Source organism: Anomalospiza imberbis, chromosome 28 (genome assembly GCF_031753505.1).
Source record: "Anomalospiza imberbis isolate Cuckoo-Finch-1a 21T00152 chromosome 28, ASM3175350v1, whole genome shotgun sequence".
NCBI lineage: Eukaryota > Metazoa > Chordata > Aves > Passeriformes > Viduidae > Anomalospiza > Anomalospiza imberbis.
In genome coordinates, this window is record NC_089708.1 from 574,982 (window position 1) to 587,086 (window position 12,105).

A 12,105-nucleotide genomic window follows, 5' to 3' on the forward strand; every position below is an offset into this window, starting at 1 on the left:
CTGGGGATGGGCCTGGGCCACTCGTCCCCAGCAGTGCTGGGCTCGGCGGGCTCTGGGGACAGCAGCGGCCTCGCACAGCGCGGGGGCGACCGCCCCCAACCCCACAGGGACAGAGCGACAGAGGGACAGAGGGACAGAGGGACAGAGAGAGGGGTGGTGGGGGCGTGCCCAGGAGGGACGGAGGGAGAGACAGACGGGCAGGAAGAGAAGAACCGGAGGAATGCAGGGATGAGGCAGGGGTGGATGGATGGGTGGATGGAATGATGGATAAGGCTGGAGGCAGCGGGGGAATGATGGGGAGAAGGAGAGAGGGAGAAAGAGGAGGGCGGGGGACGAGGGCAAAGGAACGGGGAGGGATGGTCGGGAGGTAGATGGGGGTGGAGGGGAGGGAGGACAGAGATAGGGACGGAGCGATGGGAAGAGGGACGGGGAGAAGAGGGGAGGGGGCTGTCGGGGAGGGGGGTGCCGGGGCCGCCCGGGGCGGCGCTCGGGGCCGCTGTACAAATAGGGCGGCTGCGGGTGGCCCGGGCAGACATGCGGGTCCCGCTCCGCTCCGTGCCCGCGCTGGCGCTTTGCGCCCTAGCCCTGCTCTGCCTGGGCTGCGCTCCGACCCGGGCACTCACCTGGGCACCGACCGCAGCGTCCACCCGGGCGCTCGGCTGGGCACCGACCGGAGCCTCCGGCCGGGCACTCAGCCGGGCACCGACCGGAGCCTCCGGCCGGGCACTCAGCTGGGCACCGGCCCGCGCCCCGCCGCGCTGTCCCCCGCTGATGCTGCAGCTTCTCCGCGCCCCTCCCGCCCCGCTCCGCGCCGCCGCCGCCGCCGCTCTCAGCCTCTCCCCGCACGGTGAGTGGGGCCGCGGGCATCCCTGTCCTGGGACCGGCACCGTCCCGAGCATCCCTGTCCTGGGACCCGCACTATTCCCAGGACCGGCACCGTTCCCGGGCAGCCCTGTCCCCGGGATCAGCACCGTCCCTCTTCCCGGGACTGCCACTGTCCCCGAGCCTCCCTGTGCTGGGACCGGCGACATCCCCGGTACCTGCACTGTCCCCATGCATCCCTGTGCAGGGATCCCCAGTGTCCCGGGCATCCCTGCTCGCAGGACCAGCCCTGCCTGAGGCTCTGGCTGGCTCTCAGGTGGATCCAGCTGCTGTCTCCCGACCCTCAGGCTCCCACGGCGGGGCTGGTTCCCGGCAGCAGGCGGGGGCACCATCCCCCCAGCCCTGGCACCCCTGGCACTACTCCCTTCACCGTGCCCTTGGCTTTCAGGCTCTCTGCAGAACGGCTCCCGCTGGGCGCTCTCCTTCGATATGTCCTCCCTCTCCAGCAGCCAGGAGGTGAGTCTGGCTCAGCTCCGTGTCCGCCTGCCCGGCCTCTCCCGCGCCCACAACGTCTCCCTGGACATCTACCACAGCCAGCGGCGCAGGTGCCGGGGAGACGGGACCTGCACCCACCAGCTCCTCCTGGGCACCGTGGCTGGCAGCCCCTCTGCCACCCAGGCCTCCTGGAAAGTCTTTGAGGTCACCAACCTGCTGCGGGCCTGGCTCCACCAAGCCGCGGTCGCTGGGCATCAGAGCCCCACGGGAAGGGGGCAGTGGGAGGTGAGCGGCTCGGCCGGCCCGGCCACCGCCGCCCCGAGAGACACCGGCCACGGCGACCCAGCCCTGCCCCAGGACGTGGCAGACAGCGTCCTGCTGCTCGTCTTCTCCAAGGACAAGTCTCCAGGGGAGCACAGCCTCATCAGGGCGGCGGAGACCTCCAAGTACATCATGCGCGACGGCGGCTCGCAGGGCGCGGGGGCGCGCCGGCACCGCAGGAACAGGATGGAGAAGCAGCGGATCAAAGCGAGCGGCGCCGCCGCGGCCGCCCCGCGGGAGCAGGGCAGGGCGCTGTGCAGGCGGGTGGACATGGTGGTGGATTTCGAGCAGACGGGCTGGGGCAGCTGGATCGTGTACCCCAAGAAGTACAACGCCTACCGCTGCGAAGGGCTGTGCCCCTCGCCCGTGGACGAGACCTTCAAGCCCACCAACCACGCCTACATACAGGTAAGAGGGGTGCTGCCCCTCATCCCCCGCACCCCCACACTCCAGCAGGGGCATGTTCTGCCCTTCCCGTGTCTCCCACAGAGTTTGCTGCAGCTCTACAAGCCCAACCAGGTGCCGTGTCCCGCCTGCTCCCCGGTCAAGATGAGCCCCCTCTCCATGCTCTACTACGAGAAGGGCGAGATCGTCGTCCGCCACCACGAGGACATGATCATCGAGGAGTGTGGCTGCAACTGAGGCCATCCCGTACCCTGCCAGGAAGGTGCACGTCTGTGCCCAGAAGTGCCCCAGGGACCCACGAGCACTGCACAGAGCGGGGCGTCTCCGAAGCCCACGTGCCTGCGGGCTGGCACAGCCCCGGCTGGGCCTGGGCAGCAGCGGGTGCCCGGCAGTCCTGCAGCGCTGCACGGCCACCGTGCCTGGCTGGATCCAGGCTCCACGTGGGAAAGGCCACCAGCCACCTCCCTGTGGTGGCACCAGGGGCAGCTCTGGGGCAGTGGGTGCCCCGTGCTGTGTTTACCAAGGAGCTGGAGGCTGCTGCGTGTGGGACAGAGGCAGGGGGGCTGAGGTGCAGGACTGGGGCACGGCAGCACTGCTCCCTGCCACGACAGGGATCGGGCAACGGGAATTCCCAGCCATGGGAATCATCAGGAGCCACAGGTTCTCAGGCCCCTGCAGCTCCAGTGTCTGGCCATGCTGAGCATACACACCACTGGGATTTCCAATCTCCCACGGGGTTTAGGCATTTCTCCTAAGAATTCTATTATATTTCTATCAAAACTCTCAGATTTCTATGATGACTCAGACAAGTGAATGTATTAGCCAATGTCCAGAGCCCCAGCTGGCAGATCTGGGTGGGCAGCTGTTACAAACAAGTAACCACAGCTCTGCTTGAGCCTTTTCCGCCTCGCTGGATGGGGTGGTAGCAAAAAGGTCACAGCTGTACAATTTTTCAATAAATTTTATCTATTAAAAATGCCCATTGGGTTCTGTTGATTTTTGCTGTTGATGGTGTGCCAGGGTGTGAGCGTCCCCTTCTCTGTGTCCCATCTGTTGCACCCAGGGCTGCTCCCTGCTGTGGCTGCAGTCTGCTCCCAGAGCAGGTGGGCTCTGGCTGCTCCTGAAGCAACCAGAGCGAGGGATCCCTCCAAGAGTGCAAAAGATGTTGGAAAGCTCCAAGGCTCGTGTGAGATAAGGACGAAGCTGTTCCCACCCTGAAGAGGGGTTGCTCAAGAGCAAGGGAGGCACCTGCAGGCGTGGAAGGGGAGGCTAAAGGGATTTTCCTCCTTTATTTACCCCTCGGAAATAAGGGAAGGGCCGTGCCCAGTAAGAGCAGGGAATTCTAAGCCGTGTGGTGCAGGCAACTCCTTTGGGTCACCCATCCGGAGGAGTGCTGGGGCTGGGGGCGATGCCCGGGGTCCCGAGCGCCCCGGGGTGACCGTGTCCTCCCGCCCCGGGGAGGGGCTGCTCCTCCCGGGCAACCAGGATCAGCCCGGGCTTGGCCGAGCCGCCCCCGCCGCAGCCCCGGCCGTGCGAGCCCCGGGCTCACGGCTGCCTCCATGCACGGGGACACGCCACACGCGTGGGGACCCACCGGCGGCCCCCAGGCAGCAGCGGGGACGGGCGGGACCGCAAGCGCCGGGGCTGGCGGCGGGTGGCCCTGGGACAGCGGCCACCCCCACCCCGCCCCTCCTGGGAGCAGCGGCCCCGACTCCACATCCCAGCGCAGGCTGATTATCCCCAATCCACATCCCGGGCGGCGGATAAACAAAGCGTGTCTGCTGCTCCCCCGCCGCAGCAGGCCCTCCCCGGGGCCGCTTCCATATTCCAGCGGCTTTCACACTGCGGCCATCCCGTCATTAGAGGGTCATTTGCAGGAGCTGTCAAGGGTGGGCCGAGGGCGCGGGGCTGACCCCCGGCAGGAGGCAAGGCAGGAACCTGCCCGTCTGTGCTCCGGGAGTTGTAAAATTACGGTATTTTGCCTCTTTCTCCGCAGTTTTGCTCCTCCTGCTCACAGACGGTTCCAAAGCAGGAGGATCCACTGCCCCAACGCCCCCCCCGGGACCCCCTGCCCCCCTTGCCCCGCCGGCTGCTGTATCTCTGCCATCTCTGCCCTCCCTCACGCCTGCCGGAATCCAGCAGCGGGTTCAAAAGTTGTGGCGGGGCAGGGGGAGGCAGCAGCCGTTCCCTGGGAAGAGGAGGGTGGAAAAATAAAGGCTGGGATTCCAGGCCTGTAAGGAAAACATCAAAGTGTGGGCAATGACAATAAAGCCGGGTTTAGGCAAGGATCTGCTGGCCAGCCGGGCTCTGCCAGGCTCGGGCTCTGAGGGGGGACCTGAACTGAGCAGGGAGAGCTCTGGCCCTGCTCCTGCCCCAATCTACATCGGCTGGGGGACACAGGGAGCCCAGACACGAGGACAATAAAGTCGGGGGACAGCCCTGGTCCCTTCAGCGTCCCAGGGCTGGGGGAACTGGCAGGTTCCTGCTCTGGGAAGGGCTGGCTTGGCCAGGGGGACAGCAGGCACAGATTACTTTGGACACACGGAAAGGAAAGAGCAAGAACAAACAGACTGAGGGTACAAATGGTGCATTAAAGCACGAGCTGGGTCGGGCAGGTGGCATTTGTCCCGTGACTGGGACACAGGGACACGGAGTAGGACACAGAGATGTGGGGCAGGACACAGGGACACCGGCTGAGCTGCTCTGCCTGCTTGAGACAAAAAGGGGCTGGGATGGGAAATGCAAGGACAAAGCCAACTTGTCCCTGGACCTCCCCGGAGCATCCCAGCTGTGCCTCAGCCACCCACGACTGCCTCCCTCCCTCCCACTGTGCACAACTGGGCTCAGCCCGTGCAAAAAGCAGCTCCTCGGCCTGGGAGTGCAAGTGTCGGGAGAGGAACAGAGCCTGGGGGAGCAGGGATGTGCCCTGGAATGCTGAGCTGCTCCTTGCAGGGCTCGGGCAAGCTTGGAGAGCTGTAAATGCGAGTGCACGAGGGAGATGGATCCAAAACGGTCTGGCTGGAGGATGCAGCAGCTGGGGGTGTGAGGAGGAAGGGAGGGAGTGAAGGGTGAAGGACCAGAGCAATGGGATGCTGAGACCACTTGGTCCCACACCACGGGTGGAAAGGTTTAAGGGCTTAGGACAAATTGCACCAGAGCAGATGTGCACATCACCTCCTCACATCGCTGCGGTCACGGCTCTCTCTGCCCCCACAAGGGTCCTGGTGTGCCCATGGCCCCAGGGCCCTGCACCGAGAACCCAGCAGGACCCCTGGTCACACCTGGCCAGGTGTTTCACAGGGTTTCCTCCCTCCCTCTGAATTATCGTGTCGGAGGCACCTGGCGCTTTGATGCTCCCAGATCTGCATAAGCGGCAGATACCGATGCAAAGCTGCCGGGACACAGACAAAGCACTTAACACCTCCAGCACGTGTTACCTCTCCTACAGGTGGCAGGAATGGCATTTAAGAGCATTACCTGCAATACCTGACACCCCCAAAAACCAGGCAGCCACTTCTGTACCGGCACCAAAGTCCAACACCACAAGGCTCCTGCCCGAACAGCCATGGCTGGTCGAGGCTGAAATCAGCTCGTTTCTCCCCGAAACTGCCTGGACGTGCAGCCCTCAGCTTGGGACGGCACCTCGGGGGATCCCAAAACTGCCTGGACGTGCAGCCCTCAGCTTAGGATGGATGGCACCTCGGGGGATCCCAAAACTGCCTGGACGTGCAGCCTTCAGCTTAGGATGGATGGCACCTCGGGGGATCCCAAAACTGCCTGGACCTGCAGCCCTCAGCTTGGGACGGCACCTCGGGGATCCCAAAACTGCCTGGATGTGCAGCCCTCAGCTTGGGACGGCACCTCGGGGATCCCAAAACTGCCTGGACGTGCAGCCCTCAGCTTGGGACGGCACCTCGGGGGATCCCAAAACTGCCTGGACGTGCAGCCCTCAGTTTGGGACGGCATCTCAGGGGATCCCAGGGTCACCAGCATCATGTGTGCCACCAAAACCACAGTCCTGGGTGACACAGAGGGACACTGCCCAGACACACAGCTCAGGGAGGGTGACACCCAGTCCTGCTGAGGGCCCTGTCCAGGAAACCTGCTCACCAAGGGCTCCATCAGTCCAACCCTTCCCCGTAAAGCCACGGCAGAGCGGTAATTCCTCCTTTTGGTTGGGACAGCAGGAGAAGCTCCAGCACAAGCGCAGGGACCCATCCCTGCAGAGCCTGCCCAGCCTGTCATGGCTATTTCAGTGTTCCCCACAGCAGGGGGGAACTTTGGGGGAATCACCATCAACACGGCAAGTTTTCCTAAACCAAAAACTGCAGCTGCACCACAGTCCAGCAGTGCCATTTTAAACCAAACCCACCAATTTAGCACAGAAGAAAGTCAGTCCCAGCGGCAGCAGCTCCTCTCTAAACCATCTTCACAACCTAACTGGTGCAGCTGAGACTTATAAAGTCACACCTGAGGGCAATAAATTTGGATTTGCTCCCATTAAGGTTTCAGAGAAACCCTTAAATCTTATCTTAGAGAAATGCAGGTTTATCTGCAGCAATTGCTTTGTTCTGTTACTCATTATTGAGGGTTTGCATATCATAATGTCACCACTGAGCATCATTAGCAGATATTTAAATGCTATCTGCCAAACCTGATCTGCACAGACACTCCCTGTGGTTTGGGAAGTCTGAAGTTCAGGCTGTGCCCCATATGGATTCTCCTCCTGTGAGGTGCCTCCACCCCCAAGCAGTAAGACAGCAGTGTGTTTGCAGACTGTGCAGACCACCTTTATCAAACCTCACAGAGGCTAAAAATGAAGGTATTTGCTCTGGCTAACCGAACTGGACCTTCCCACAGCAAAACTAACTTTCTCTGACAAAAATTGTCTCCAACCCAGACAGTCTTTGTTTCTAACCCTTCTCCCCAAAGCTCTTCTCCCTGCCCACCACAGGATAAAAAAGAGAAGCAAGGGTAAAGCAGCACAGACATTTCATCATGGATCACAAACCCAGGCTAGCACATGCCAGAAAGAACTGCAGTGGCAAAGCTGGAGGCTCCTTCCTCTCCCTGACAGGGCAGCTCAGTCAGGAGCCCTCCACGAGCCTCCAGCTGAACTGATCCCAAATATTCCCACCTGCAGCCCGAGCCTGGCCCTTGCCAGGCAGGCAGGAGCACACAACCTGTGACAGAGCCTTCTGGAAGCACTCAGGGGACACTTTTTGTCTGTATTCTGGGGGCAGATCTGGCAGACCAAAGCTTCCCCCAGGGACCAGCTGGGACCAGGGACGCTTGGCTGAGCCCCAGCAGCACAGGGGACACCATTTTAATGCCTTGGGTCAGTAGTTTCTTGCTGGAATAAGGGACAGAAGCCACATTTATTGCATTCATCTCCAAACCAGGAGACTCCACATGATTTTTATTTCTCCCTTATATTGCATTTCTGTTACAGTTACAGTATTAAAATGATTAACAAAAGCATAAAACTGGAACCGAAACCAAGGGGGGAGAGTGTCTCCTGCAGCACCCCGAGGCCTGGCCCCTGGAACAGGACACGCTCTGCTCTCCTGAGGGAATCTGCCTTTCCCAGAGCAGAAAGGCACTCAAGGCATGGCTGCTGTAAGCCTGGCTGGTGGGAATCCTCCAGACAAGTCCTGGTGCTTCACTGGATCAGCACTCTGCAGGCAGGTGTGTTAGATGTCCATGTCAAACTGCTCTTCCTCACCTGCTGGGAGGGACAAAACCACAGGTGAGGCCCCAGAGTTCCACATTAAATACCAAAGATTTCAGTGAAGGAGTGGCTGGCAGCTGTGCTTCAGAAATGGGGTAGTTTGGGCTTAAAAGCTGCATTCAGGCATCAGGGTTGGTGTGAAAATCATCTTGTAAAGCTGTGGTGAAGGTGTCATTGCTGAGGGATCTCCCTCACACATACCAGAGCAGAGGCAGAGAAAATGCCCTTTCAATAATTTATTCTTACCCCTGGATTTCCTTGTAACAAGGAAGGGAAAGAAGCACACTGAGGACAGTCACTGGTAAAACCCAGCCAGGCACATTTCACACCCATTATCCCCAGGGCTGCTCCCACAGCCTGGCAGCCAGGAGCTGCTCCTGGGGACAGGGATTCTCTGCCAGAGTCACAGCCCAGCACCCAGCCTGCATTTCAGGGAGTGCCATGAGCCACTTCAGGTCACAGCGTGTGTCAGGCATGAGGCAATCCTGACTCTGGAAAGGTTTTACTTGCAGCGAGCACACAACAAGAGCCTTCAGATCTTTATTTTTAGAGATAAGATAAATACTTGCACTTGGTAGGTTCAGGTTGCTTCAAGAAATAACCTCAAATAACTTTAAAAAGAATTCTTCAAGGGCAACATTGGCTCGTGTTGCTGCAGCAGGGCCTCAGAGAAGAGTCCCTGTCACAAAACAGGGTCAGAAACAGGCAGGAGGAATTTACAACTCAGGCTGATATTAAAAACCCAAGTAAATTCTGCTCTGAATTGTAACTTGAAGCTCCAAGCAGCTGCAGCACAGCCCAGCTCAGGGAGAGGCAGCAGCAGCTGCCCCTCTTCTCTCCACAGGGCTCCTAATCCAACAGCAGCTTCCCAAACGCTGAATTAATGGGAATCATATCAAATTACACCTAAAAACTGCGAAAGTCACATTGCTGGGGCCCACAGCAGGATCAAACAACTGCGAGACCCTTGTTACCCTGTGACACTGAGCCCACTCTGACTTTCCAAGAAGTTACTGCAGAATTGACCACGCTTCCTGGGAACCTCCTGGCTCCACTCCAGCTCTGGAACTTCTAGGAACCAGCAGAGCCCCTCACAGGCTGCTGGGGCTCTGCTGCCTGCACTCACCTGTGCTCACTTTCTCCTCACAGTTTTGGACATGGTGGTTTTCAAGCTTCAACTCCTCCACGCTGGGGCTGGTAACGCCTGGAATGTCCGGAAGGTCGGAGGGAGGTGTTTTAGCACCCGGAGAATTGCGGCATTCCATCAGGAACTTACGGTCATAAATGATCCTGGTACCTGGGGGGACAGCACACGCTCAGCCCTCCCTGCCCAGGGCAGGGAACTCCCTCATCTTTAAGGACCCTTACAGCCCAAAGCACTCAGGGACTGGATATTTAAGTGATAACTGTGATGCAGCGCTTCAGTCCAGGTTACCTTTCCAGAATTCCGGGTGCACTGACACTGTACCTGCCACTACAGGTGACACATCAGGTACCCAAACTCTGCCAGCCGCTGCCCCGAGGCAGCACAGGGCTCCAAACCCCAGGCAGGGGCTGGAAGCAGCAGATCCAGCCCCTTCCACCTTGCTCAAGGTCACACCAGCCCACAGAGCAATGAGAAAACTGAATTTAATTCCCACTCATGGCTGAAAGCTGCAGGTGGGCACACACCAGGGGACAGGATGGGGCAGGGCCGTGTCCCTCTGAGCTCTGCCCAGCAGAAATTCCTGCACAGACACTTCCCTTGGCACAGCAGCACTTACACACACCTCGCTCAGGGCTTACACAGATGGTTAATGCTCCAACGCTTAACCAGGAACCACCCAGCTCCAGCCAAGCATGCTGAGCCTCCAGGCCTGGATTTCTAGGAACACCACTGAACACCCTGTTCCTTATAAAGGAATTTCATGGAAAGAGCTCAAAAACCACAGACAGAAAAGGGATCCCTCCAAACAGCCCACAGCCTTAACCCAGCAAGTGCTGGAAAAGTGTTTGCTTCCCAAGAGGAGGCTGCACACCTCTCTGCATCAGGTGTGTCCTGCTCTGCTCCTGTTCCAGCCAGAGGGAAAGGGACTTGTCCTTGTGCCCTCCCAAAAAGTGTTAACTAAAGTACGCATGTGTGGGCAAACAGCTCCTGCCACCATCTGTCCCAGAGCAACCAACTCCCTTTTGTTTGAACACTGTAAATATACAGTAAATACATAAAACAACACGTCCAACAGCTGCTGTGTTCCAACGGAGTTCTGGCAGGGAGTTCTCAAAACACCGAAAAACTTTTCACTGATGATTCTGAACTCCAGTTCTTTCGGGAGGAGGATTCATCCCTACAGTCAGCTGGCTGGGAGAGGGGTGTTAAATTCCTGGGGAGCTCCAGGAGGAGGAGAAGGACAGGGATTCCTGGAACTGCAGCTCTGTACTAGTACTGGGAGCTTCCACCTTTCTCCAGCAGCCTCACGCCCAGAGCTCCTGAAAGCCAGGGGCCAGCTGGGGCAGGACACCCAGCTGGGGCAGGACACTCAGCTGGGGCAGGACACTGGGCAGGACACCCAGCTGGGACAGGACACCCAGCTGGGACAGGACACTCGAGGCAGGACACCCAGCTGGGACAGGACACTCGAGGCAGGACACCCAGCTGGGGCAGGACACTCGAGGCAGGACACCCAGCTGGGACAGGACACTCGAGGCAGGACACCCAGCTGGGGCAGGACACTCGAGGCAGGACACCCAGCTGGGACAGGACACTGGGCAGGACACCCAGCTGGGACAGGACACCCAGCTGGGACAGGACACTCGAGGCAGGACACCCAGCTGGGACAGGACACTCGAGGCAGGACACCCAGCTGGGGCAGGACACTCGAGGCAGGACACCCAGCTGGGGCAGGACACTGGGCAGGACACCCAGCTGGGGCAGGACACCCAGCTGGGGCAGGACACTCAGCTGGGACAGGACACCCAGCTGGGGCAGGACACCCAGCTGGGGCAGGACACTCGTCAGGACACTGGGCAGGACACTGGGCAGGACACCCAGCTGGGACAGGACACCCAGCTGGGACAGGACACCCAGCCCGGGCTGTCACGGCTCCTGTACCCACCCAGAGCCGCGTTCCCCGCTGCTCCCCGGTTCTGCCAGGGGATGTTTAGCAGGAAAACACACACACCACGGGATGCTCTGCTCCCTGCAAGCCCCACAGGGCAGACACACAGCCCCGGCTGTCTGTCCTCCAGCAGCTCTGGACCCTCCCTCCCGTCAGCACGGCAGCAGGGCCGGGCAGCACACGGTGTCCCCGGGCAGGCGGGGACGGCCCCGGGCGCTGCCAGGTGGGCACACCCCAGCCACGAACGCGGCCCAGCTTCTCCTCCTGCTCCAGACACTCAGGAACTCCCCGGGGACAAAGGGCTGACAGCCCCGGAGGGCTCATTACTGCGCGCCGCTAATGAATTGCTCATTTCGCTTCTGCCGCGCTACTGACGGCTGCGGAAGGCTCCCACACCTCGCCACGACTCCTGCAGGTGCTGCTGGAGCCTTCAGCGATTTGCTGCTTCCAGAGGACCAAAACAACGCCAAAGCTCAGCTCTTTGCACACACCAAGCCGGTGAGTCAGCAGTGCCACTTCCCCTTCTCCCCGCGTTTTAACCCCTGGAATCCTGCGCTGGATCCGAGGCACCGCCAACCCCTCCATGCCCTCCCACGGTTTGTCCTTTCGGCTCCACCATCCCCGCTGCTCGCATCCATCCGGGCAGGGATGCAGCGATCTGCAGCGGCACCGGGGGGAGATTCTACAAGGTGCGGAAAGAAAATCATCCCAAAATCACCCCAAGCCGCGGCTCAGGGGCAGCAGAGGCCGCCGGAACTCCTCACACTGACCCTGTGCCATCACCTCGGGGCCAAACTGCCAAAAATGAACACCCAAGGAGGGGTGGGGACACAAAGCCTCTCTGATAGAGGAACCCTGGGCATAACCAGTTTGTTACTCTTACTCGAGGACCAAAACCCTACAGGAGGTTCCTCTCCTGGCGGCTCTGGGGCTGCCCAGGACCTCGCAGCAGACAAAGAGGGAAGGAGCCCATGGCGTGTTGGCAGCAGCAGAGCACTGTGCCTCCAGAATCTGGAGCGCTTTGGGACTGGAAATAAAGAAAAAGGCCCCGGGGTTTGCTGACTGCCAGGGAAAACAGCTAACATTAGAATCACAATTAATCAGTAACCGTGGGGAGGCCGAGGCTGCTCCCTGCGAGGCTCCCGAGGCGCTGCCGCGTTCCCCAGCACGGACCCCCCTGTCCGGCTCAAACCGAGCCCTCCCTCCCGCGGCGAGACCTCCCCGCTCCCCCCAGCA

The 12,105-nt window shown here is 60.2% G+C and overlaps 2 protein-coding genes across 3 annotated transcripts in view; one reads left to right on the top strand and one right to left on the bottom strand.

The window, feature by feature from the left end:
- The first annotated feature begins 379 nt into the window (after nucleotides 1–379).
- NODAL (nodal growth differentiation factor) lies at nucleotides 380–3,273 on the top strand. Its single transcript, XM_068174686.1, has 3 exons — nucleotides 380–847; nucleotides 1,271–2,046; nucleotides 2,128–3,273. The coding sequence occupies exons 1-3, from the start codon at nucleotides 535–537 to the stop codon at nucleotides 2,278–2,280; spliced, it is 1,242 nt and encodes a 413-aa protein (XP_068030787.1). The 5' UTR covers nucleotides 380–534; the 3' UTR covers nucleotides 2,281–3,273.
- Nucleotides 3,274–7,420: 4,147 nt separating this feature from the next.
- The window catches only part of EIF4EBP1 (eukaryotic translation initiation factor 4E binding protein 1), a 56,878-nt gene continuing 52,193 nt past the window's right edge, over nucleotides 7,421–12,105 (bottom strand). The window contains exons 3-4 of one of the 2 annotated variants that reach the window (XM_068174684.1): nucleotides 8,901–9,071; nucleotides 7,421–7,771 (exon numbers count right to left, since the gene is read on the bottom strand). In XM_068174684.1, coding sequence (XP_068030785.1) covers nucleotides 7,737–7,771; nucleotides 8,901–9,071 — 206 coding nt within the window. In that variant the 3' untranslated portion in view covers nucleotides 7,421–7,736. The remainder of the gene's footprint in view (nucleotides 7,772–8,900; nucleotides 9,072–12,105) is intronic. The other variant, XM_068174685.1, reaches the window with a different exon arrangement.

Coding starts and splice junctions, on each gene's coding strand:
- NODAL (XM_068174686.1), top strand. CDS start 535: ATGCGGGTCCCGCTCCGCTCCGTGCCCGCGCTGGCGCTTTGCGCCCTA. Junction 848..1,270: donor TCTCAGCCTCTCCCCGCACG/GTGAGTGGGGCC, acceptor CTTGGCTTTCAG/GCTCTCTGCAGAACGGCTCC. Junction 2,047..2,127: donor CCAACCACGCCTACATACAG/GTAAGAGGGGTG, acceptor TGTCTCCCACAG/AGTTTGCTGCAGCTCTACAA.